The 26,158-nt window shown below is 55.5% G+C and overlaps 2 protein-coding genes across 6 annotated transcripts; both read left to right on the top strand.

The window, feature by feature from the left end:
- Positions 1-1,940: 1,940 nt before the first annotated feature.
- CAMKV (CaM kinase like vesicle associated) lies at positions 1,941-25,958 on the top strand. Of its 5 annotated transcripts, XM_058678874.1 has the most exons (12): positions 12,373-12,701; positions 21,600-21,708; positions 21,820-21,951; positions 22,126-22,200; positions 22,388-22,526; positions 22,668-22,788; positions 22,946-23,021; positions 23,108-23,244; positions 23,412-23,490; positions 23,728-23,815; positions 24,057-24,171; positions 24,277-25,958. In XM_058678874.1, the coding sequence occupies exons 2-12, from the start codon at positions 21,614-21,616 to the stop codon at positions 24,630-24,632; spliced, it is 1,413 nt and encodes a 470-aa protein (XP_058534857.1). In that variant the 5' UTR covers positions 12,373-12,701; positions 21,600-21,613; the 3' UTR covers positions 24,633-25,958. The 5 variants fall into 5 exon arrangements, with proteins under 5 accessions (XP_058534855.1, XP_058534856.1, XP_004581532.2 ...); XM_058678872.1 differs by lacking the exon at positions 12,373-12,701 and adding an exon at positions 1,941-2,357 and having other exon boundaries at positions 24,057-25,958; XM_058678873.1 differs by having other exon boundaries at positions 12,368-12,701; positions 22,668-22,749; positions 24,057-25,958.
- Positions 5,322-9,111, top strand: LOC101529766 (uncharacterized). The gene has a single exon (XM_004581479.2). It carries the CDS (start codon positions 5,367-5,369, stop codon positions 9,081-9,083), a length of 3,717 nt encoding a protein of 1,238 aa, XP_004581536.2. The 5' UTR covers positions 5,322-5,366; the 3' UTR covers positions 9,084-9,111.
- Positions 25,959-26,158: the final 200 nt, after the last annotated feature.

A 26,158-nucleotide genomic window follows, 5' to 3' on the forward strand; every position in this document is an offset into this window, starting at 1 on the left:
GGAAGATGCTGATGCTGGGGTGGCAGCAGGGGAGGGGAAGCATTAGAGGTTCCCAATGCCAAGGGCATCCTGCCTTATTCCCCAGGTCTGCCTCGTTCCAGGTTCCTTTCAGCTCTTGAACACTTGTGACCTGTCTTGGACTGGGCTCTGGGCCACCTCCTGTAGGGCAGGGAGAAGCTGATGGCCAGTATCAGGCAAGACAGTCATCTGCTTCATACCACAACTCCTTCCTGGCATGTTGCAGTCCAGACCACATAGAATTAGAAGTCCCCAAGAAGTTGATCCTTTCCAAACTCCAAGGCAGTCGTCATTTCAGTGAAACATCACTGCTGCTAGCCAGGTCTATCTGGTCAGGGACAATATTCCCCTCCCTCAACACACACACACACACACACACACACACACACACACACACAGGAACAAGAACCCTTGGAACAGCTCAGGTGCCTGGCCTGATCTTAGATTCAGTCATCATTTTCATTCATACAGTGGATGCCTTCATTTCATTTTTCAAGGTAGGGAGACAGAGATCTCCTATTTGCTGGTTCACTACTCAGATTAGCTCACAATAGCCAAGGCTAGCCCAAGCCCAAACCAGGAGCCAGGAACCCAACGACATGGGCCCTTACCTTCTTCCTCCCAGCGTGGGCATGATGAGCAGCAAACTGGGATCAGATGTGGGTCTGGGCCTTGAACCTAGGTGCTGCCATGTAAAATGCGAGCAGCAGTTCAACTGTTGTGCCAAATGCCTGCTCCTCAGTCATCTGTTCTTCAGTTCACTGCTACCCTGCCCCAAGGCCTGGCTTCTGTAAGGTCCTCAAAAAGGGCAAGTCTCTCCCCATCCCCTCAGCTGGCCTGGCCACAGGTCTCCTCAGCACGCAGAAATCTGCACTTGCTCTGGCAGCGCGGCCTCTGCCTCCACCTGTGCCGGCTCCCAAACTGGGGGGTTGAGGGGACAGCTCCTTATGCCCCTCTGCCAGCTGCGGACTGTGTTCAGGGCGGCTGTGCTGCTGCTCTCCCTTGGGGCTGTGGCCGGCCATCTTTCACGCAGAGTTACGTAAGCTTGAGTCAATTGGGGCTCAGAGCGGTTCATTGTGGGCTATTTTTAAGCTGCAACACATCGCAGCAGAGGGGTCACTGCACCGCCGGCTTGCAGGGAAGGTTGTTGAAACATCTGTTATTTAAATTTCCCTGTGCCTTGGAGCTCAGAAAGGCGCATCTGCTGATGGCTTCTGCCTTCCTCATCCCAGATTAGGAATGGATTACTTCCCCTCGACCTGCCACATGTTCCTAGGGCTGGGGTTCTTTCTCCCTGGGGTGCTGCTTCCTCTGGGGTCAAGCAGGGGCACCAAAGGGCAGGGAGGTTCCTGCAGCTCCTTTGCAACCTGGTCCTGCTTCCATGAAATGGGTATACCCAGAGGGTCAGAGGAAACATCAGGCAAAAGTGCCCCAGGAGCTGGGGCCCCCAGGCTACTGTGACAGGCACAGAAGAGGATCTGGGGGCAGAGCCTGGAGGCCCAGCCTGCATTTCTCATCCTCAGGGGCCTGAGGTTCCCTGTCAGTACCTGGAGGGTTGTGTCACAAGATCCTCCTGGGTATTCCGGAAGTCAGTCTTTGCCTGGCTCTGCTCCTAGCTGGAACGCCCTTCCTGCGCACATCTAAGTGCTACTAGACTGCAGCCTCAGGGACAAAAGGGCTAGGCTGGGAACCCCTGGACGCTGGCCCGGTGGGAAGGAGTCTGGGGACACAGGCTTGTTTCCCATCCACTATCAAGCTGATCGCTGCCTCAGGAGTACACTGAGGCTCCTGCTGAGCTTAGGGTTCTGGAACAGTCCCAAGACTTCTCCTCCCTGCCACCTAGGGGTAGGCACAGAGAGGGGCAGAGGACAGGACTCTCACTGCCTTCTGGGAACGCGAGGGCACTGAAAGAAGGTCTGTATTGGAGAAGTAGATCTGGAGGAGACTTGGCCCTTCCCAGAACTCCCTGCTTCTTCCCTTTATGTCCCAATGGCCACCTTTCCACTGTCCTTAGGGCCTCCTAGGTGGGAGTGATGCGTCTGATCTAGAGGGAGAAGGTCACCCCAGGATGACTGTACTCTCTCCCCTTGGGCTGCCAGGGGGGCCAAGGTGAAGGCGAGGTGGAAGGCCATGCAGGCACTGGGACTTGCCCTCCCAAAGGCTGCCCCCTCCAGCCTTGCCCACCGACTGAGCTCCTTGCTACCCTCTGCCACCCCACAGCCCTCAGCCTGGGGAATGGGCTTGGCTAGAGGGGGAGGGGCTCTCCAGGTTGCCATGGTAACATGTTGGCCCTCCTCACTTCCCAGAATCAGAAATAGAATTGGACGCCCTTCTTCCTGGTGAGAGACTATTTAAAAACACAGGGTGGGGGAGGGCACAGGGGGCTATCTTTAGGGGCCAGGCATAAAGGACCCCTCCTAGGAGTCTCTTGACTTTCCTTGCTGCTCCTCCCCACCGCTGGACGAAATGAGAATGGCCTTTGGCTAAGCCAAGAGCTTTGAGTATAAAAGCCTCAGCTTGACCCCCATGGGGTGTGCAACTGGCCCATGTGCAGCACTTTCAGGTTCTTGGAAAGATACTGGCTTAGCTGGCATCCACAGGGAAAGTAGCTAGACAACCTGCTAATCTATGGAGGGGAGGAGGAGCAGGGCTGGGGAGCACCCAGTGTGGGTGTGTGGCTTGGGGCTATAGCACCCAGAAGGGAGGATCAGGCCCATGGCCATGTGGCACCCAGTGATGACACTTCGGATTCAGAGTGGTGACCTGCCTTTGACTCCGGTTTGGCTGTGCACTGTGAAGCAGACCACTGTCCCTCTCTGTGCTGTGATGTCTTCATCTATAAGAATGATGCAATAATGCCCGATTCCCAGCATGGCCATGAGGCTGAGACACGTGTACTCCACCCTGAGCTGGTCCCACACAAGGATCCAGCAGACATCAGACATTGTCGCAGGGGGAGCTTGCTTCCAAGGTGGGATAGGCCTGCTCTCCCTGGCTGCCTCCTGCAAGACTCTTTGCCAGTGGCTCCTTCAGGCCAGCTCTACTCCCTTCCCTAGGGGACCCCAGGACCAGGCTGCTCAGGAAGGACCCCAGTCCTGGAAAGGGGAGAGTTAGTCCTCATCTTTGCAGGCAGTGGAGGATGGCTCAGCGGTCAAGCCAGCTGGAGGCTTTCAGGGTCTCCCCCAAACCTCTCAGGCGCAGCCCAGCTCAGACACTGCAGGCACAGGAGACTGCCATCAGCGTCTCTGCCAGGAACAAGCAACGCACGAAAAACAGCTTGTCTGGGCCCGAGAGGAATGCAGGGAACAATGCTCAGAGAGTGTGTGCCCATGGGCGTACACACACACACATGCACGCACACACGCACCCACAGGCTACAGGCCCTGGGGCCTCCACAGCAGCATGCAAGCTGCTCCACCCGATGTCCAGAGCCATCTGCCCCATTCTTAATGAAGGCAGCACACAGGGAAGGAGGGCGGGCCCCGAGGCTGAGTCAGGCTTTGCCCAGTGCAAGCCTGCATCTTTGGTCACCAAACCTCCAGCCCTCAGCTACCATAACCACAGTCGTTAGCCTCCGAAAACACACTGCTTCGGGGAACAAGCCTGTGTTGCCTTCTCCACAGCCCTTTGCCTGGGCAGAAAGGCTGACGCAGGTCTGAAAAGACTTGGTCCTGAAAGAACAATGGAGGGTGCTCTGAGCTCCAAGCTGGAAGCAGGCAGCAGCTCAGGGCTGGGCCGTAGCAATAGGTGACTCTCAGAAGTGTAGCCTACAGGTGGGTGGCATGGTGCAGTGGGTTAACTTGTTGCCTGGGATACCACATTCCATAGCAGAGTGCTGGGCTCAGAGTCCTGCCCCTGCTTGTGATCCAGCTTCCTGCTAAGGGGCAACTTGCAAGCCAGCAAGTAATGGCTAAAGCACCTGGGTCCTTATCACCCAGGATGGGAGACTGGGATATAGTTCAACCTGGTTCTAGCACAAGCTAGTTGCAGACACTTGGGAGTTAACCAGCAGATGAGGAATTTTTCTGTCACCTGTCTTTCAAATAGACTTAAAAAAAAAAAGCAAAAAAAATCCTCCTGCTGCCTAGTGTCCTCTGTGATTGACAGGCAGATCCCACTCCTCCATGCCCGTTTCTTTCCCTACCTCAGAAATAGAGGGTGGGGGCTGGACATGGTGGTGCAGTGGTTAAGCTGCTGCTCAGGATGCCCACATGTCCTATCCAAGTGCCGGTTTAAGTCCCAGTGATTCCAGATTCCAATCTGTTTCCTGCTAATGCACCTGGGAGGCAATAGATTTGGACCCAAGTCCAAGACATCCATATAAGGGACCAGGAAGGAGTTGTTGGCTCCTGACTTTGGTCTGACCTGACGCTGACCCTTGCGGACATTTGAGGAGTGGGTTAATTGATAGATCTCTCTTTCTTGTGTCTCTTTCTTCCTCTTTCTCTGTCACTCTGCCTTTATTTAGGACAAATTGGAGCTTGGAACTGGATTTGCACCTGCCCTGTGCCCAGTCTGTCCTTCCTGTGTGTACCACGCTATGTTTGCTTGCTCTCAGGGCTGCGCCCACTGTGAACCAGACCAGATCCACACTCTGTAGCCCATCTCATGCCTGTTAGGTCCCTACTGAGGCCCTATCTTGTGACTGCCACTTGACTAGCCCTGTAGACACTGTGTCCTAGCTCTGCTCCCCACGCCCCTTCTGACCAAGGTGCAGCCAACACAATGGGACAAGAGCTAGAACATTCTGACTTGAGAATTCTGAGCTGAGGTTCCCCTTCCCCCCCACTTCCCTCTCCAACATCCCTTTCCCTACGGGGTATTGATGCTGGGACTAGGGGACATGTGGCTCTGGGGAGGGGGCTCAGTGAGGCACAGGCATAAGAGAACCATCTGGAGCAGCAGAGACTGCCAAGGAGCTGCTGTCCCTGGAGTGGGAGCTAGAAAACACAGGGGAGGAGAGCTTGGGCCCCAGCCTGAGCCCCCTCACCCTCTTCTGCCTTCCCAAAACTAGGCGAGAAGGAAGCTTCTTCCCTGCTCTCCCTGAAAAAGCTTCCTCCAGATCTCTCCTGCCCACCGCAACAACTATTCCCCTTTTAGCACTGGCCTTGACAGAGTAGTCACTTGGCCAGTAAGGGGAAAAAGAGGCTGACCCGTCACTAACTCACTTCACTGGGGTCCCTGAGCCTCTTTGCTCCCTGAGATTTCCTGGGCAGGCCTCCATTCCTCAGGGGGTGGGGCCCCTGGTTTCCCGCACTCTGTTCCTTTCAGGTCATTGGGGGCTATGATGTGTGGGGTTGCCATGACAGTAAAGTGGGGGCAGGGCACCCAGGACATGGAACAGGACTATGGAAGCCACCAAGAAGGTGGGGGGCCCTGATCCATCAGGCCCCCAGGGCCACCCCTTGGTCAGCAGCCAGCATCTGGGGGGTAGTCTCAGAGGGTCCCAAGGACTGTGGATAAACCCGGGATCTCTATACGTCAAGCAGGGGCTATCGCTGTCTAATGAGACTGCCATTGATGGGGCCTGTGGCTCAATTCTCCAAGCCCACTTGCCTGAGTCCGCTCACCAGCAGCTCCATAACTCCTCCAGGGCCAGTTCCCAGTGCGAGAGTGAGCAGTCCTCCCAGGATACATCAAGACTGTCTTCCACTGACCCATTTCCAAGTTCCATCATGGGAGGAGCCCCACAGCATCTCAACCTGGAGGACAGGACCCTGCTCTTACCTGTATGCAGGCTCAGTGGCAGCGGCAGTGACATATCCCAGCATGGACCCTGCAACCCCCGACTCCAGGTGCAGGTTGGGAGTGAGATCAAGGCTCCAGCCAAAGTCCTGGTAGGCTGGGGCAAAGAGCCCTGCAACCCCAAACAAATGGCTCCGGTGGTCAACAGGAAGAGTCGGTGGTTACCCTACTTCTTCTCAGGAGAGCATGGGCTAATTGAAGGCCAAGGTCCTCTTCTGGCTCCAGCTCAGCTCCCAGCTCAAGATCAGGGCCAGGGAAAGCAGCCAGGTCCAGCTCAGGTTAAAACTTCTTTACTGTCACTGGCTCCTCCAGTGGCTCCAGCAGCGGTTCCAGTGGCTCCAGCAGCGGTTCCAGCTCAGGTGATGACATCTCCGGCTCAGGATGTGACCCCAACTCCTGCTGCAGTCAAACCTCACACCCCTGAACACCAGAATGAAGCCATTTTAGTTCCCAAGGGCCTCTCTCAAGATCTCCTCCTCAGGTGTGGCAACCAATGGTCAGTCCTCATGCAGTCCTCCAAAGTGGCCAACTCTTGCCAAGACAAGATGAACGTTTACTCCAAGGAGACTTCCACCCTGACGCCTACTCTGGAAGAGTTTGTGGAGCACATGCAGGAGTTCGAGATTATCCAAAGGCAGGTCACACCTGAACAGCCTGAGACATTGAGGGAGAAGCCGCTGGGCTATACCTCCATGCCTGGCAGCCCAATACTAAGTCAGAAGACCCCAGACACCCCCAAGACCCAAAGTAGCCACGACATCCAGAGTTCTCAGCCAGAGAAGCAGTCACCCAACAGTTCCACCAAGAGCAGCCCCAGTGTGCCACTGTCTGCCCATCAGGTCACCTCTCACAAGCAGCCCTTGCCCCAGTATCCCCAGGAAGCCATGCAGATTCCCCCATCCAGTGCCCCCACCTGCCAGCTCAGGGATGCCGTGGAAGATCGTGTGCTGGTGTTTGACATGGCCACAGGCAACACCAGGATGGGGCTGCTGTGCCATGACCCTATGGGCTCCCGGGCAGTACTGGTGGGCCTCATGCCCAATGCCCCTTCTCTCTATGCTTCTGAAACCTTGCCATCCTCCCGGTCACTGGGCAGGCCCATCTTCTCCCCTGACAGCAATCACTCCACCTTCTGGCCCACCACACCCATGCTCTCCAGCCCTGTGCCCTCCAGCCTGTCATCTGGCAGCTACCGAGAGGTGGCTCTGGTTCCCAAGGAAGGCAGGCTCCACCTGGAGGCCTGGAATGCCTCAGGCACAGAGACACCCATTGGAGTCGGGATGCTCACTGGACCTGTGCAGCTCGGCATGCCCCTGCAGTTTAGAGACAGGATCCTGACACATGGCCCTGATCCTGGCTGGTCCAAGCCTGAGGCTGACAAAGCTGGATCCAGTCGTACCATCTGGATGCTAGATTCCCTGAGGATGCCAGAGGCCAAGAAACTCCAGTGGGTAAACTCAGAATTGGCTTCAACACCCAACACACAGCAGGTGCCTGAATCCTCACTTCAGGAGGACTTGCACAACCATAAACAGAAAGAGGTTATTGCCATTCTCCCCGAAGGCACTCGGGCTGAAGATGCTGGACAGGCCTCTCTCACTGGTCAGATGTTTCTCAATGAGCAGAGCCTACTTGCTGGACAGCCACCTCTAACCAGGAAGTCCTCCTTCACCAAGCAGACTCCCCTTCCCAACCAGCCCCCTCTCACCGGGCAGACCCCTCCTGCAATCCAAATTTCCTCCTCTGGGCAGGTGCCACTCGCTGGGAAGCCCCTCATTATCAAAGAGACCCCTCTCTTAAGAGGGCCCCCCCCCACCACCACAATCACTGGAGAGCCTGTCCAGGGCTCTCCCCAGGAGGGTGAGCCCTTGGACCTGCCTCCCCATGTTGGGGTGCTCCGGGTGCCCCTGGCCCCTGAGGAGGCCTCTATCTACGTGGGCCAAAACAAAGTTAGTGTCAGTAGTACAGAAAGTACCAACATGCATCAGCTCTCATCCTGGCAATCCGGCAACTCTCAGGGGACACAGGAGGAGCAGCTTTCCTTCATCACTTTTACCACTCCTGGCAAGGCCTTGCCCATGGCCATAGTGAACACCGAGCCCCAGAACATTCGGTTCAAGCTGGCGGCTGAGGATGTCACCCGCCAGCCTATGGTTGCGCACCACGGCCTGCTCCACGGGACCTGCTATGAGCTGGTATCCACCGTGGATACCCTACCTGTGCAGTCCCCCGTGCTCTGCCGCCATTCACTCAGTCCCTACCAGGGCATGGCGGCTGTGGTGATCGACACTGGTACAGGATTCACCAAATGTGGGTTGGCTGGAGAGAACCATGTCCTCAACGTGGTCCCTTCACGAGTCCAGCTGCTGCAGCACGCAGCCCAGGGCCAGCCCCGGTATGCTGTACCTGAAAACCAAGACGGCTCCTACCCGATGCTGAACAGAGGTGTGGTCTCTGACTGGGACGCACTTGAAGTGCTGTGGCAGCACCTGTTCTATTGCAGACTGGGCGTGCAGTCAGAAGAACTGGCTGTGCTTGTGGCCGACTCACCCATCTCGCCACGGACCAACCGGGAGAAGGTGGCAGAGATCTTGTTTGAGCGCTTCCGGGTGCCTGCAATGCAGACCGTGCACCAGGCCTTGCTGGCACTTTATGCTTACGGGCGCACCACAGGTCTGGTTGTGGGCAGTGGCCATGGCACTTCATATGTGGCACCCATCCTCACCGGGGACCTGGCCCCGCTTGACACCTACCGACTAGATGTGGCCGGTGGTGACCTCACTGAATACTTGACTCAACTATTGCTGGCAGGTGGCCACTCACCCCCCAAGGCAGGGCTGGTCAACCAGGTTAAAGAGGCCTGCTGCTATGTGGCCATGGATATGACTGCCGAGATGGCCCGGACCCAAGTCCAGGCCCGAGTGGACTTTGTGCTCCCGGATAAGCAGGTTATCACGCTGGGCTCAGAGCGGTTCTGCTGCCCCGAAGCCCTCTTCCAGCCCAATCTGCTGGGCCTCAACCAGCCCGGCCTCCCACAGCTGGCCTTGCTCAGCATCAGCCGGCTGGAGGCCAAGCAGCAGGAACAGCTACTAGCTAACGTGGTGCTGGATGGTGGCAGCACTCTGCTGAGTGGCTTCCCCGAGCGCCTGAAGCAGGAATTGGGCCCCAGGGCCACCGTGCTGGGCTCCCCACACCGTGCAGTGGCTGCCTGGCTTGGGGGCTCAATCATGGCATGTCGGGACTCGTTCCAGAGCCTGTGGATCAGCCGTCGTGAGTACGAGGAAGAGGGCCCATGGGCTATCTACAAGTACCAGCTGTGAACACATGAAAGTTCTGGTTCTGCTTGCACCAGGCTTCATGGCATGCTTCTGTGGCAGGGTGGTATGTGGAAGGCAGGAGCTAGGGACCTACAATCTGGGCCAGTGGTGTGTGGGGGGGGCAGGGGGTGGCCCTGCTTCCATGCTCTGGAACTCACAGGCCCTGGCAACCTAACTTTTCTTGGAGGGCCCCAGAGCTCCTTGGCTGGTATTGGCTCTGGTCTGGCCTGACCTTTACTGCACCCCAAGGGCAACCACAGAGAGTGGCTGCTGTGGGTTTTACCCTGTTGCCCTGACGACAAGTGCAATTACCCTTGATTGCCAGCTAGTTGCCATGGCAATTTCAAACATAATGTAATAACCCACACAGCTTGGAGTGAGTCATGAGGTGGGGGCTGGGGGAGCAGCCCCCTCCCCTAGCTTCAGAGGGAAAGACTGCTTACAATCCCCCCACTAACCCTATCTGGAGCCCTCTTCTGGTGGTCGAAGATATGGACAACAGCTGAGCCATCCCAAGTTGCAAAGATGGCTGGGGGTCTGGTTTTAAGAAGGGTCCCTGACCGGCTTTTGACTTCTTACGGAGGTGAGCGGTGGGAGGCACTGGCCTGTTGGAGATCCTGAAGGGACACCGGGCTGGAGCTTTGTGCTGGGTAGCCAGAGCTTCTGGGGGCTTGCCAGAGTAGGAGGGTGTAGGAGTGCTGCTTCCTGGCCATTGGGGGCAGGGAATGGAAAGGCTCCTGGCTCCTGGGTTCTGGGTAGCAGCGCATTGAGCTGGGGATGAGACACTGGCTGCTCTGCAGGCTTTTTGGACACTAAGCTCCTCTTGATCCTGCCCCTCTGGCCTTCCAGCTTTGGTGGGAGCCAAAGCTATAAACTTCACACTGCTCCCTCAGCTTCCCAATCAGCTGGCCTAAAAGGCCTCCTCAGGAGGGGTCTCCCAGAGGCTACCAGGCAATGTCAACGCCCGCAGCCTCTGATCTTGACCTGGACTGCTCCCCGTGCTGGTTGGGCCTCCTACTAGTCCTCTGACCAGTGGGAGAGCAGCAGTGTTGTGGGGGAGGAGTGGGTTGGTTTGCTGGAAGCCAATCAGTCCCCTGGCCCTGTCTGGCAATGAACCTCAACACTGGCCGGGTCCATGGCCTGGGGTTGTGGGAGGCGAGATTCTGCCGGTGTGATTACTCTCTATTGAGATGGCAGTTGGAGGAGGAAATCAAAAACACTGAAGTTTGCCCCACCAGCCTCCATGTCCTGAGTTGAGGGCCATGCCATGTCCCAGCCCCAGCCCTGAGTTCTGCTTCTCTACCCATCGCTGCTTCCTTTGTATCCCCCAGAGCAAGGGGCTGCCTGGTGGGGGGGGGACTGAATGGTGTTGGCGTCGCAGGCCCAACTTGCCTCTTGGCGTGGCTCATCTCCTTCCTGTGTCCTGCTCTCAACAGCCTGATTCAGCCTCCGCAAACCTGAGACTTGTGTCAGGCAGGAAAGGGGGCTGGCAGCTCCAGGGACCGGCGACAGCTGTACACGTGCCAGCAAGCACGCCTGGGTGCATGTGGAATGCAGACACACGTGCCCCTGGGCACCGGTGCACACACATTGTGCTGCTGCCATTTTCCTCAATGTAAGAGAGCATGCATACACACACACACACACACGCACACACATGCATGTGTGCATGCACTCCCTGCCACGTGCTGTCACCCACGTGCCACAGAGTGTGCCTAGAACCCAGAAGAGGTGGAGGACTGCCAGGAGCAAGCAGGGCTCCTAGGAAATACCCCTTCCCCCTGCCTAGCAATCCCCAACCCAGCTTCTTCCCCATGCCTGCATAATCATGACCCTTGAGGAAGGCACAAAATGCGTGTATTGTGTGGGGTCAGTAAACCACAGCTTGTCCTTACCATACAAGCACACAAACTCACTATGTTAACAACAGTGGCTAGATGGTGGGAAGAACTGAGGACCACGTCACTCCATTCTGCAGACATAAGCTGAGTGTACAGAGAGGAAATCTCAATCCAGCTGGGGTGGGGGGAGGGGGGTTGGTACTATCACCACGATCACCTGGATCCAGTACTGGCTAGAACCAGGCAAGGTTGTGAAGGGTTTTTTAAGCACCCTCTCTCCCTCCGGAGGAACGCTTCCAGAGGCCTTGCTGGAGACAGTCATTTGCCAATCTAGCCCCAAGTTCTTTACTCAAATAGTCCCTCCTGTTAGCCCTTGTGGGTCACCATGTAGGGGAACCTCACTTGGCAAAGCTGAGTGTTTGAGAGTAATCCCATGCCTTCCCAGCCCAGAGCAGGGGCAGAGGGCTCAGTGGGTAGAGTTGGAGAGGCTGAGTCTAGCTCCAGATCCTGAGAGGCTCAAGTCTGGCCTAAGGTGCTGGTCTCAGGGTAGTCCTCAAGACTGAAAAAAGATGGGGCAGGTAATGAAGCCAAGTGCCTGCCAGGTAAGGAGCAGGTCCACAGTCAAGAATTTTATTCATAGTTTCTTCCCAGTACATCTGGCCCTCCATGGAGAAGACAGCCTGGTGGTACACACCTTGGTACTATAGTTCTCTTATGTTCCTATAGACTAGCCCAGACCCCTCAGGAAGCAGGGGTTACTAAAGTGTTAGGGGGTGACTGGTCTGGGAGGAAAGCAGAGTCCATGTCACACCATATATGACTTGCATGGTTTGGGAGACTCAGTGCCACAAAAGATAGGGCAGACAGGGCAACTTTTTAAAATGGTTTATTTAACATGAGGAGAGAGAGAGAGAGTGCTTTCATCTGCTGGTTCACCCTCCAAATGCCCACAGCAACCAGGACCCATGAACTCCATCCAGTTCTCCCCAGCAGGTGGCAAGTGCCTGGGCTACCACCTGCTGTCATCCAGGCTATCCATGCACAGGAGGGTGAATCAGAACCAGAGCCAGGTCTTGGATTGAACACGAAAGGCTAGTGTCTCCAGGAGTGACTTAACCCCTGTGGCAAACACTGCCCTCCTTGGCTGTGGCTTGTGATTAGTGGGCTTGCAAGAGCTGGGATTAAGAGTGAGGTAGAAGGCTCTTTCATGGGAACTGGGGCCCTTACAGGGCTACAGGCTGCCTCCAGTTAAGGGGACCTTCTGCAGGACACTGCTCACCACTATCCATGTGGTTCCTCTAAATGAGTCTGGCCCTTTGGGTTAGGTTTGGGAGCTGGGCAGGTTTCCCCCACACAACACCCACACCCAGACGTTACTGCCTGCTGATTCCTGTGCAGTGCAAAGCCTCCGGCTTCCCCCCAGGCCTGCCGTTGTTTAGCCAGGAGTCCATGGGCCTGAGGGAGCCATTGAGAGACTGGCAGGGACTGGACAGGTCAGTGCGCCTCGAGTGGGACTCCAGCCTCGAGTGGGACTCAGGCTCCTCCAGGGGCGGGGCGGGGCCTCTCAGGCAGCCCCGCCCCCAGCCCGCCCCCGGCCCAGGGTGCGAATCCGGTGCCGGCGAGCGACTGGAGATGCTGGAGGTTCCCGAGCCGAAGCGGCTGCAGCTGGCGCCGCGTCTGCCCCGTGTGCCCGGAGCAGATTCTGCCCGCCGCCCCCGGAGCCCTCGGCGCCCCGCTGAGCCCACGATCCTTTCCTCCCCGTGACCGACCGGCGCTGCAGGTGCGAAGCAGGTCCAGCCTGGTTGGGGTGGACTGGGGTGGGGAACCGTCTCTTGGATGAAGGTTGGGGGGTTTGGGGCGGTTGTCCTCCATCCCCTCACCCTGACTCGAGTTTCTGGGCGCAGAGTGCGTGGGGGCTCCGCGAAGGCGCCAAGTCCCAGCGGGGGCAGAACGCGCGGGCTCTGCAGATCCTGGGGGCGGTGTGCGGGGTCGGGCTAAAGTTCTCGGTCGTCTAGGACGGCTCCAGGGCCCCGGGGTGGAAGCCTCTGCAGCTCCGATTGTAATAGCATTTAACCCTCGAAAATTCGTGGTGCCCGGTGAGGGTCGGGGCCAGGGGCCGAGCGGTTCCTCCCCGGCTCCCAAAGCCTCCTCGAGCCCCTCCCAACTACCCCCAGATCCCCTCCCTCCAGCTTAGCAGTCACTAATTTCCATGACAACGGAGAGTTCTTTATGGGCGACAGCCCGGAGGGGGGCTGGGCGGGGCTACTGCGGGGTGGGGGAGGAGGCCCCAAACCTTGGGGGATCAGCAGCCCCTTATCTACGTTCGAGTCTTCAGATCTTGACCTAAGGGCTAGCCAGGGGTCCAGTGCACCGACCCACGTGCTCGGTGCGGGAGGGGAGTGGAGGGTGGGGGCGCACAAGTTCCTGATGGGAGCTGCGGGCTCGGTGCTCACACGTGTGCCTTCCGCATGTGTGTTGCTGTGCCAGCGGGGGCGAGCCAGCAGCACTGAGGAAGGGGGTCAGGGTGGCACCACGGGGAGGAGCAGAGCGCTTGGTTGGTGGTCCAAGGGACAGGTGGAAACGGTGAATTTGTGCCCTCACCAGCCTCCACTGTCTGGTAGAGACCCTGGACTCTTGAGTCCCATTGCCCACCCTGTTCCCTCCCCATGAGCTTTGGCAAACAGCCTTTGTCTGCACCCCCCAGACAGAGCCTGATTCTTCAGGTTCTTTCCTAGTAGTAGGGCTTTCTGTCCCTCCCAGAGACCTGGGTCAGCTCTCCTGTGTCCCTTTTCTGCCCTCTGACCCGCCCCCAGCCCTCAGGGGTTGAGTTCCCTAAAACCATCATTGAGGATCTAGTGCCCTCCTCCTCTGCCAGCTCCAGCCAGACCCCTGGGCTATGGTTAACTCCACTGGGAGATGGTGTGCCCACTCCCCTCAGAGTCAAGCTGATCTAGTGGGGAGCAGGGGAGAGGCAGGGTCCCCTCCACTTTCCTAGGGGCATTTGGTATGGCACACAGGTACCCTAGGCTAGCTGCCCATATGCTTACAGCCAGCCCTCAGCTTCAGCTCCATGCCTGCCCACCCTGGAGATCCACAGCATCCCTGGTCTCTGCTCAGGGAAACTGAGGCATGGGAAGGGGGTGGGATTACACAGTTGTTTTGCTGGTTCTGGCCCCGCTGGCAGCATTCATCCACTAGCTCAGGTGGTGAGGGTCAGACCTCTCTCTCTGATGGAGAGGCCCCCAGAGGATGGCAGTGGGGGTGGCGGGGTGGGGGGTCTTGACCACAAGATTCAGGTGCAGCTGGGTGGCTGAGAGGAGCACTGACTGGGGAGGGAGTCTTCCTCTCTTGCCCCCACCCCCCAGACCCCCATGCCTGTGCTTCCATATGTTGGCTGTCCCTTGCCCTCGACTGCCACAGGTGGAGGGGCTGGGGAACTTTCCTGCCTGGGGGTTGCAACAGTTGGCTTCTTCCCACCATGAGAACCAGTAAGAAGCTGGCTCCTTTTTGGCGGTGCCTCCCACGCCAAGTTCAGTGTCTGGGGGATAAGAGGGGGGTTCAGACTTCAAGCTCCAGGTAGACTTGGATGTAAAACACATGGCCATCAGACCTTAGAGCTCTAAGAGGCACTCACAGGTCCCTTCAGAATCTGGCCCTGCCCTCCCCTGTCCACCTGCTCCCCGTCTCTCTCTCTCTCTTGTGTCTGTGTCCCTTTTACTCCAGGGTCGCCTCCTTGTTTTGCCATCACAGCTTCTGCTTTTGGTCCCTCTCTGCCTTCTCTCTTTTCTGATGTCTCAATCTGCACACCTCCCCTCTTCTGATGGGGACCAGGGTCACAGAGCCCATGGGTGCAGGAGACATACCTGAGTGTCCAGAATTCTTAGAGAAGGGACCTGGCCAACACCTCTCCCCTCCCCCTTCCCTGGTTTAAAACTTCCATCACCATAGCAACCTTTTACTCCAATGCCTTCCTCTGCATTTCCCTTCCTCCAACCACAGCAGAGCAGAGCCCCGGATAGCTTCTGGGGCTAAAAGATTGGGACCTGTGGAGATTGCCTGTGGAGGGGCCAGGAAGCTACTGGTCCTGCCTGCATGTTGGAAACTGAAACATTCTGAAGGTAGCAATTGACTGCATGCCCACCCATGAGGCCAGGAGAGACCCCCTCCTCTCACTCAGTGTGGGTGTAGGAGGTAGCCAGCTACAGAAATGTGGGCCATTGTTCCATGGAGCTGGGGGCTCAGCCAGGAGGAGCCCCTGAAGCAACTGGAAGGTGGACTGTGATCTTAGCGCTTCTCCCAACACCAGGTCTGGTGAGTGAGGTTTCCACATCCCCAATCCCCTGGTCCCCCGATCCCATGAGAAAGGGCTCTGCTGGTTGTAAGCAAGGCAAGGCTTGGGCCTGGGCAAGTCTGTGAGAGCAGCAAATTCTGCCCCAGGCCCTGGGAGAAGAGAGCAGGGGAGGGGAGGGAATGCTTGCAGGCTGGAGTTCACAGCTGCCACTAAATCTGGAGGTGTTGCCTGCAGTCAGTCCCTGGGAGGGAGTCAGAGGCCTCCTGGGCCCCTGGTGGCCTTCCTAGATTCACTGCAAGCTCTGGGGCCAGGGTGGCAGGAAACTTCCATTTATGACTGTGGCCAGAACCAGGCTGACCCAGTGGAGGAGAGAGTAAGACCCTAATGAGGAGCCTCTTGGCCTCTGTCCCAGTTAGGCTTTTCTTGGCTCAGACTTACCTGAAGATACCAAAGGGTCCCTTTGTAACAAGGGCACCAACCACACAGTCTCCCTCAGGGTTCCCTAAGGCTGGATTCCCTGAGCCCAGTGGTCAAGCCCCAGGAGCAGGCAGGAACTGGAGAGTTGTTGGCGCTCAAGCTCTGCCTGGGAGCAGCTGGAGGACAGTGGCAGAATCAGCACCAGGCTCTGTGCTCCCCCCAGTCTCACAGGTGCGCTCTGCAGAGGAGAGGAGGGAGCTGGGACTCCAGGGCGAGAGCTGCTGTGACGCAGGCTGCTGTGTGTATACTTACTTGGTCCCGCATGGACCTATCTAAGGCAAAGGACAACTAACCCCCATGTTGGGTCTGGGTCATGGGGGTGAGCTTGAGAAATGCAAACCTCCTCCTCCCTGTCCTCCTACTGTTCTTAGAACTGTCGTTTACCAGTTCCTTCAGCATCAGGGCCAAGGTCCCTCTCCTCACCCCCGACCCCACCCTGCTGATGTGCTTGATGCACACGCTCACATCCTCCCAGGTAACATGAGTGAGTAGCAGATGTTAGAGTGGGTGAGAGTGGAAGGGACTAAGGTGCTCATTGTTAAGCATGGCCCCCTCTTTCTCCTTTTTTCACCCTAGGCCTAGGTCTGGAGGCCCAAGCAGGTGGGTGAGGAGGGGTAGTGACTAGCTAATATCAGCACAGCCAGAATGGGAGTGTGGGTGGATCTGTGTCTGCCCCAGCTTTCAGTCCTGCAGGAGCTGATGGTTGTTCCAGGCTGATGTTGTGGGCAGAGACTCAGCTTTCTGTGGTGGAGATAAACACCCCTCAGATCAGCCCTGGGGCACCTGTGGGCATGGATGCTAATGCATAACCAAAGGCTGGGGCCAGGATCGGGGACGGGTCTACTCATAACCTACCAACTGTGCCCCACATGGGCAGAGCCAGGAGTGGTTGGAGTAGGGGTGAGAAGTGGAGGTTGTGGAAGGTATCACAGAGAAAGGGCCATTTTGAGTCTGGCCTTGCAGTGTCAGAATTGTTTAAGATAATTGTGTTGCACAACCAACCTAATACCAGACATCACAAGGAAGGAAGAGATTCAGCCTGGGTCTTGGTACCCTCGCTCCTGTGGAGGCTGCTCCACGGGAGGCCCAGGTAGGCAGCACCCTGGCCAGCACCCAGACTTCCTGCAGTCCAGCTAGCGAGAGTCACCTGTTGTTGGATATTGAGGTAGTTGCTGATTTAAAAAAAAAAAAAGTTATAAATAGCTCTGCCGTGACAAACAGGATTCAGATAGGAGGCTTTGGAGGAAGGGCATTCCTGCTAGGGGAACACTGTAAGCAAGGCCATGGAGCTGGAACACTGGGGGGGTCCCCAGCCCTTCTGGGAGACCTGCAGGCCCAGGCAACACCCTCCTATGTGTATTCCAGCCTCGGGAGGAAGTTACTGTCTTTTCAGGTGGGTGGAGGACTAAGGCGGGCCCCATCCCCTGGATGTTAATGTGTGGGAATGGGTGGCCAGCAGTGGTGGGTGGCCCTGCCCGGCTGTGAGAGTGGAATTTGAGCCCCATGCTTTTCCCCCAGCACACACAGAAGCAGGGCTGTGGCCCTGGCAGCAAAGCAAAGACATGCAGCTGGCAACAATCTTTAAAGCCTCTCGCTCATGTCTGCAGCAGCTCACAAGATGGCTTAAGCCCTGGTTTGAATAATGCTGTTGAGATGTGTTTGTGTGCCCAGAGCCCCAGCAACCCAGATGAGGGGATTGGTGGCATTTGTTTTCTAAGGCTTTGGGGGACTGACCTGTGTGCCTGCATGCCTGGGAGGAAAAGAGTAGCAGCTGGGGCTGGCCCTGAGGCTTGGCTAGGTCTCCAGCTTCCACTCTGGCTGGCAGAGTCCCTGTCAAGCTGCCTTGTTCCTTTCTTTCCTATTCATTGAGGCTGTGAGTTCATTCAAGGAGGGGAGATCCAGGGCTCCAGCACCCCTAGCCAGGATCCATCTACAGTAAGATCTAGCTGATACAAGGAGAGACTAATACGGTAAGCACAGGAGAATAGTCAGTACCACCCCAGTGCACAGCTTGCTGGGGTCCCCATGTCATGCTGGATGGGCATTCTGGGCATCGTGGTTGCAAGGTCACTAGCTTCCTTAGAGAGTGTTGCCAGGGCCTTTTCCTTCGGGGTCTGGAACCAGTCTGCTGGCACCATCATGAGGCTCAGGCTGTAACTAGTGAGGTTGCAGATCCAGGACCCAGTGCCCTACGTGCAGAGCTAGCTGTCCCAGGCTCCCTGTGGGCTCCAGCACTGGGTAGGCTTGTCTTGTTCCTCCTGCCCCTTGCCCCTGCCTGCTTCCTGGCAGGCCGTCCCCTCGTGGGCCTGGCTGTCATGCTGCCTCCTCCTCCAAGCTCTTTGCCTCACCCCACAGTTGGACATTCCTCCCGTGGGGGAGTTCCACAAGCGCTGTGTCTGATTGCAGCATTAGCTGTCAATCAGAGCAAGCAGCAGCAATTCCAACAGAACATTGATTAATAAAAACTGTCATCTGTCTCTTCACTATCCAGTTCTTTGCCCTAATGAGAACTCATGTCTTTGGTGTCCATCCAGAAAAGAGTTTGTGAGTGTATACCAGTATATGAACTTTAAAATGTTATCCAAATAACAGCCTTCTTTCCATTCTGTCCCTTGCTTTTTCACTTTAGCCTTCCAATACAGTACACTTTTTTTTGTTGTTGTTGAAAGATTTACTTATTTTGTTTGAAAGACAGAGTGAGGGGGGGGGGAAGAGAGAGATTGAGATACACTGGTTCATTCCCCAAATGGCTGCAAAAACTGGGGCTGGGCCAGGCCGCAGCCAGATGCCTGGAGCTTCATCTAGGTCTTCCACATGACTTGGCAGACGCCAAGCACTTGGACCATCCTCCACTGCCTTCACAGGTACATTAAGCAGGGGACTGGATTGGAGTGGAACAGCCAGGACTCAACCTGGCACTCCCATATGAGATGCCTACATTGCGGGCAACAGTGTAGCCCTGTACCACACTGTGACACAATGCTGGCCCTCACAGTATGCTTTTTAATGCTACAAAGTATACTGTAGTATGAGTAGCCCTTGTTTTTATCCACATTTTTTATTGTGAAATATATCTGAATTTTATCATGTGCATGTATACGTATTTAAAAATTAATATGAAGCAAATACCTGTATAGCTGTTCAGTGTCAGGAAACAGGCCCTTCAACGTGCCCTAGTGCATCTGTTTCAATCACATCTCCCTTTCTTCTAGAAGGCACCACTATCTGACTCTTGGTGATGATTTCCTAGCTCTTTTTTGTAGTTTTGCTACTGTGTTAGTATTCCTAAACAACATGGGTGAGTTCTCCCTATTTCTTTAAAATATGAATTTATTTTTATTGGACAGGCAGATATACAGAGAGAAGGAGAGACAGAAAGATTTTCCATCCATTGGTTCACTTTCCAAGTGGCCACAATGGTTGGAACTAAGCCAATCCGAAGCCAGGAGTCAGGAACCTCCTCCAGTTCTCCCACATGGGTGCAGGATCCCATGGCTTTGGGCCATATTCTACTGTCTTTCCAGGCCACAAGCAGAGAGCTGGAAAGGTAGTGGAGCAGCCAGGACATGAACCTGCACCCACATGGGATCCTAGCACGTGCAAGGCAAGGACTTTAACTATTAGGCTACCACACCAAACCCTATTTTTGAAATATTTATTACTAGGATCATATTTAGTGTATTTTTTGCACTTTTTCCCCCACTAAACACCAAGCAAGATTCCATATGCCGGGACCAACATTGTGGTACAGCATGTTAAGGCACTGCTTGCCAACAACAGCAAGCAGTGGATGCCAGTTCAAGTCCCAGCTGCTCTAATTCTGATTCAGCTCCCTACTAATGCACCTGGGAAAACAGCAGAAAGTGACTCTTGTGCTTGGGCCCCTGCCACCCAAGTGAGAAACCCAAATGGAATTCTTGATTCCTGGCTTCAGTGTGGCCCAGCCTTGACTGTTGTGGTCTTTTTGGGATTGAATCAGAAGATGGAAAATGTCTTTTACATAAATAAATAAATCTTTTTTTTTTACTTTAAATATATATATATATATATATATATATATTTTATTGCAAAGTCAGATATACAGACAGGAGGAGAGACAGAGAGGAAGATATTCTGTCCGATGATTCACTCCCCAAGTGACCGCAACGCCTGGTGCTGTGCCAATCCGAAGCCAGGAGCCAGGAGCCAGGAGCCAGGAACTTGCCCCAGGTCTCCCATGTGGGTACAGGGTCCCAAGGCTTTGGGCCATCCTCCACTGCTTTCCCAGGCCACAAGCAGGGAGCTTGATGGGAAGTGGAGCTGTCAGGGTTAGAACCGGCGCCCATATGGAATCCCGGCACTTTCAAGGTGAGGACCTTAGCTGTTAGGCCACCGCACTGGGCCCAAATCTTTTTTTTTTTTTTTTTTAATTTAGTATGTTGGGTCTAGCAGAAATTCTTTCATTTTTCTGTATGCTATGCCATTATGTAAGGATGCTACAGTACAATTTGCTGATAGCAGTATACTTTCAAAAGGTCATGGGAAATGGAATTAAAAGATGTTTGTGTGTGTGCAGAGTTTTCAAACCAGTATAGTTTTTCTTTTTTAAAGATTTATTTATTTTTATTGCAAAGTCAGATACATATAGAGAGAAGGAGAGAGAGAGAGGAAGATCTTCCATCCAATGATTCACTCCCCAAGTGACTGCAATGGCCAGTGCTGTGCCGATCCTAAACCAGGAGCCCAGATCCTCTTCCAAGAAGGGTCTCCCACGCGGGTGCAGGGTCCCAAGGCTTTGGGCCGTCCTCGACTGCTTTCCCAGGCCACAAACAGGGAGCTTGATGGGAAGTGGAGCTGCTGGGATTAGAACCAGTGCCCATATGGAATCCCAGCGCCTTCAAGGCAAGGACTTTAGCCAGTAGGCCACAGCGCTGGGCCCTCAAATCTGTATAGTTTTTCATAAGACACGTTTCCCATGACCTTTTTGAAACTCCCTCCCTCTCTCTCTCTTTTTAAAAGATTTATTTATTTTTATTACAAAGTCAGATATACAGACAGGAGGAGAGACAGAGAGGAAGATCTTCTGTCCGATGATTCACTTCCCAAGTGACCGCAACGCCTGGTGCTGTGCCAATCCAAAGCCAGGAGCCAGGAACTTGCCCCAGGTCTCCCATGCAGATGCAGGGTCCCAAGGTTTTGGGCCGTCCTCCACTGCTTTCTCAGGCCGCCAGCAGGGAGCTTGATGGAAAGTGGAGCTGCCGGAATTAGAACTGGTGCACATATGGGATATTGGTGCGTTCAAGGCAAGGACTTTAGCCACTAGGCCATCGCACCGGGCTCAAAACTCTCATATTTGACGTCTTTCCAGTTTTTGGCTGTTATGAACATGACCACTATAAACCATCTTGCAGAAGTGTCCTGATGCATAAGTATATGCATTACTGTGGTGTGTCTGTGAGGGAGCATGTTTGCTGGCTCCTGGGGTAGGTTTAACTTTTGTGGTTTTACCAAACTGCTTCCCAATAAAGAAGAGTTACCCTGTGTCAGCAGTGCTCATGTCCACATCTTCACCAGCTCTTAGTATTGCCAGACCTTCAGAAGTGTCTGGCAGGTCGGTCATTGTAGCTAAAAAACAAAAAAATAAATAAATCTTTTGAGTCTAGATGGTGGCAAAATTACCTCCTAATATGTTAGTGTAACACATGTTTCATACATGGGGGCTGCTGTAGTTTAGGCAGTCAAACTGGGTGTCAGTATTTATGGCCTGAAAGGCAGGGGTAGGAATTAAGCCTACCTACTGTCTAGTCCCTCCTTGTGCCGTCTCTGCCCCTGAAGGGCTTGAGCCACACTGGGGTATCCCAAAGTCAACCCATGTATGGTGGCAAGAAATGGGAGTGGCATAGCTGAGCTTGGCTCCCATCCTGCCTGCAGCTTATAGCTTGGCAATGCCGTTTGGGTGTGTGACTTTGGGCGATAAGAAGAACTACAATCAGCCATCGGAGGTGACTGACAGATATGATTTGGGACAAGTCATCAAGACGTGAGTGCCTGGGGCCTGTTGGGCCAGGGTGGGCAGGGCCGAGGAAGGGAGAAGGGAGTGCAGCCCAGCCCATACTCAGCCAGGGCTGAGTGCGGTGCTTGTTGGCCGCAGCGAGGAATTCTGTGAAATCTTCCGGGCCAAGGACAAGACGACAGGCAAACTGCACACCTGTAAGAAGTTCCAGAAGCGAGATGGCCGCAAGGTGCGGAAGGCAGCCAAGAATGAGATAGGCATCCTGAAGATGTGAGTGTAAGGCCTGGGGAAAGTGGGGGAGGGGTTCCCAGCGAGTAATGGGGAGCTGGCCTCAGGCTTTGCCAGTCTCTGTTAGTCTCAGGATGCTGTGACTGTTATAATAACCAAGAGCCTTCCCCAGGGGTTCACCCAGCCCTGACTGGTGGCTCCTTTTCCTGCTGCCAGGGTGAAGCACCCCAACATCCTGCAATTAGTGGATGTGTTTGTGACCCGCAAAGAGTACTTCATTTTCCTGGAACTGTGAGTGAGGGTCTGGGGTCAAGGCGTTCCCCAGGGTCTTCCCTCATCCTGACTTCTGCAGCTAAAGAAAACCCCTCCTCCCACTCTTTCTAAACTTTTGGGGACCCAAACGCAGCCACCCACCCAGTTGTTCCTGCCCCACCCCCTGATTCTATTCATGCGGGACTCAGGGGCTGATGTCCCTCAGGGCCACGGGGAGAGAAGTGTTTGACTGGATCCTGGACCAGGGCTACTATTCTGAACGAGACACAAGCAATGTGGTGCGGCAGGTGCTGGAGGCTGTGGCCTACTTGCACTCACTCAAGATTGTGCACAGGAATCTCAAGGTAAGGCCAAGGGCCAGAGTCCAAGGGGCAGTTGGGAGCAGGGCTGGGATGGGGAGACCTCTGGAGCACTGGACCCAGCCCCTGATGTCTGCTCATATCTCCTTCTGCCTACCCACATGCCATTGCTAATGGCCGGAGTAGCTGGAGAACCTGGTTTACTATAACCGGCTGAAGAACTCTAAGATCGTCATCAGTGACTTCCACCTGGCTAAGCTTGAGAATGGTCTCATCAAGGAGCCCTGTGGGACCCCCGAGTATCTGGGCAAGCAGAGGGTGGGGCTGGGGCGGGATGAGGGAGGGCAGCCTTTGTTGAGGCCTTCTGGGTAGCATGAAGAGGGGGAAGGGGATCCCCTAGAAAGTGGGAATGGTTGGCCCCTGACCCACAGACCTGATACTGACCAGTAGATTGATGTTTGTAGCCCCGGAGGTGGTGGGCCGGCAGCGGTACGGACGCCCTGTGGACTGCTGGGCTATTGGAGTCATTATGTACATCCTGTGAGTAGACAAGCAAAGCAGCGTTGCAGTCAGGAAGGGATGGGGCCTGTGTTTATGTCTGTCCTGGGTGACCCTGGCCCATGTAGGCTTTCAGGCAACCCGCCCTTCTACGAGGAGGTAGAAGAAGATGACTATGAGAATCATGACAAGAATCTCTTCCGTAAGATCCTGGCTGGTGACTATGAGTTCGACTCTCCATATTGGGATGATATCTCACAGGCAGGTGAGGCAGTGCCCAGCTGTGGGTGCCAAGGTGTGGGGCTGGGGGAAAGATGGGGTGCCTACTGCGCCCAGCTGTTGGGTTCTGTTCCTGCGTTTCTGCTCACTCACCACCTGTAGACAGTGAGGTTGGGGCACCCATGTCTTCCCCCTCTGTGGCTTTGTCCCCAGCCAAAGACCTGGTCACAAGGCTGATGGAGGTTGAGCAAGATCAGCGGATCACTGCAGAAGAGGCCATCTCCCATGAGTGGTGAGCAGGACCCCAGGGGAGGATGGACGGAGAGGCTAGGGTTCCCTGACCTTGGCCGTCAATCCCCCCACATCTTGCAGCCCCTTCCTTGAAGCCTGGGTGAGTGTAACCAGAGCACAGGCCAGCCCAAAGGCTCTGACTGGTGGTTCCTGGGTTCCCTGGGGAAGGGCTGGGTGGGGTCTCCCCCAAAGATTTCTTCCCCTCTAATCCAGATGTATTTCCACTCTCTATTTCTAGGATTTCTGGCAATGCTGCTTCTGATAAGAACATCAAGGATGGTGTGTGTGCCCAGATTGAAAAGAATTTCGCCAGGGCCAAGTGGAAGGTAGGACTGGGCCATTCCCTTGCCTGGCCTGATCCCCAGTGCTTTCTTCTGGCACTTATTCCTGCAGCCAGATGTAAGCATTTCTCAGGCCAGTAGGTTTGGCAGTAGCCATCGTCATGGCCTATGACAGGGGTGCTGGGCAGCTGGGTCCCTGGTCCTGGGCAGGGCAAAGGCATCTGGGAACACCATCATAGATCTATAATTCCTCACCCTGAGCCTCTCCCCTCCATCTTCCTTTCAGAAAGCCGTCCGAGTGACCACCCTTATGAAGCGGCTCCGGGCACCAGAGCAGTCTGGTGCAGCCGCAGCACAGTCGGCCTCAGCCACAGATACTGCTGCCCCTGGGGCTGCTACAGGTGGGGCCGCAGCTGCAGCTGCCGCAGCCCCTGGGAGCAGTGCCACCCCAACCACGGAGGGTGATGCAGCCTGTGCTGCAAAGAGTGATCATGTGGCCTCTGCAGACCGTAGTGCCACCCCGGCTACAGACGGCAGTGTGACCCCAGCCACAGACGGCAGTGTCACTCCAGCCACCGATGGAAGCATCACGCCGGCTACTGATGGCAGTGTCACCCCAGCCACTGACAGGAGCGCTACTCCAGCCACTGATGGGAGAGCCACGCCAGCCACAGAAGAGGGCGCTGTGCCCACTACTCAAAGCAGTGCCACGCCAGCTCCCAAGGCAGCTGCCATCCCAGAGCCGGCTGTGGCCCAGCTGGACAGCACAGCCCTAGAGGGCGCCACAGGCCAGGCCCCACCCTCTAGTAAAGGGGAATTGGCTGCTGGCTCTGTCCAGGAGGTCCGGAGGGAGGCCAGCTGAGTGGGCAGCCTGGCTGGAGGGGAGGGGTTAGGGGACGGGCAGGAGGGGAGTAGAGTAGATGAGGGGCTTCTCATGTACATAGAGTCACTGGCATGATGCTCTCGCTTCCCCAAGCCCCCTCCATCCTAGGGGGCATCCCTGGGGAGCCACGGGAGAGCAGTCTTGGCTCCTGTGTATATGTATGTGTGTGAGTGGTGGGCAGGCCAGAGGCAGGGCCAGCCCCAGCCCTTGCATGGATTTCTCGTGGCTTCTTCTGTCTTATGCTAGCTTCACCAGTTTCTGTTCCTTGTGGGACACTGTTCTAGGGATACTTGGGGGAGGGGGGTGTCCCCGCTCTCCTTTCCCTTTCTCTTTGGCCTCACCACCTCCCCCCTCCCTGCCCAGGCAGACTCTGCAGGTCCCATACTCTCCCAGGCCCTAAACATGGGTGGCCTTGCCCTGAGAGCTGGTCCTCCAGCGAGGCCCTGTCAGTGGTCTTAGGCTCCTGAGCAAGAGGGTGTGCACCTTGGCTACATGCTGCTCCTGGAGTGCATGCAGGCTGGTAGAGAGGATGTAGAAATCTAGGGCAGGATACTTTAAGGATTGATCACATGGCTGGGGGCACTGTTTGCTAGCTGTGGGGTTCCTTAGAATTGAAAGAAAATGGTAGGAGGGGAGAAGTCTCCATCTCTGTCCATGGGAAGTCCCTGGGAAGACCTTTGCATGATTTGCCCTGCTGATTCCTAAAGCGGGGTGCCCCGAACTTCCTGAGCCTCAGGGAGAAAGGAACAATGAGGGTGTGGTCATGAGACCTGGGAGAGCAGAGGGTAAGCCCAGCACTTACTGGCCCGGTTTAGCTGCAACCTTACCCTGAGACCAGACAAGGAGAACGCTTATCCCCTGTCCTGGATGCCAGTGCCCATAGGCTCAGCCAGCAAGTCTTCTTAATCCCAGGGGTCCTGCTGCATGGCAGTACCTTGAGGGTTTGTGATTCACAGGGCAGATTTTGTTTTGTTTTTCAATTCTTCAACAAAATGGAAGAATATTCCAAAGGCTCCCATCCAGGGCCATGGTACCCTTGAGTCATGTTGAGTTGCTTTTGCTGGGATGAGATCACGTGACCCTCCCCAGTTCCCCACAGGAGATTCCTGATGGGTGCCCTCAATCAGACTGCACCACAGCCTGGACAGGCAGCCACCCCAGTCCTTGCCCTTGCTCGGCACTTGTGGTGGTCCTGCCCTTCTCCCTGCATGCCCATGGGTCTGCTCTGGTAATTGAAAGGTTGGTGGGCAAATTGTGTGCCTGCTGAACCTGGCAAATAAATGTCACCCGCAAAGCCTCCCGCTGCCATCTTGCCTTTGCTTGGTCGTAATTGGGGAGGAACCCCTAGAAGGCAGTGGGCAGGGGAGAGGTTGGGAGATGGTGCCCAGGCTGTGGCTGCTGCTTGGTGCTCTGAAGACCATCCTGACTGCTGTACTGTTGGATGATGGCCGCAGGGGCCTCTGAACTCTAAAAGTCAATGTGGGTGGTGGATCCTGGGCTGGGTT

Source organism: Ochotona princeps, chromosome 21, assembly GCF_030435755.1.
Source record: "Ochotona princeps isolate mOchPri1 chromosome 21, mOchPri1.hap1, whole genome shotgun sequence".
Lineage (NCBI taxonomy): Eukaryota > Metazoa > Chordata > Mammalia > Lagomorpha > Ochotonidae > Ochotona > Ochotona princeps.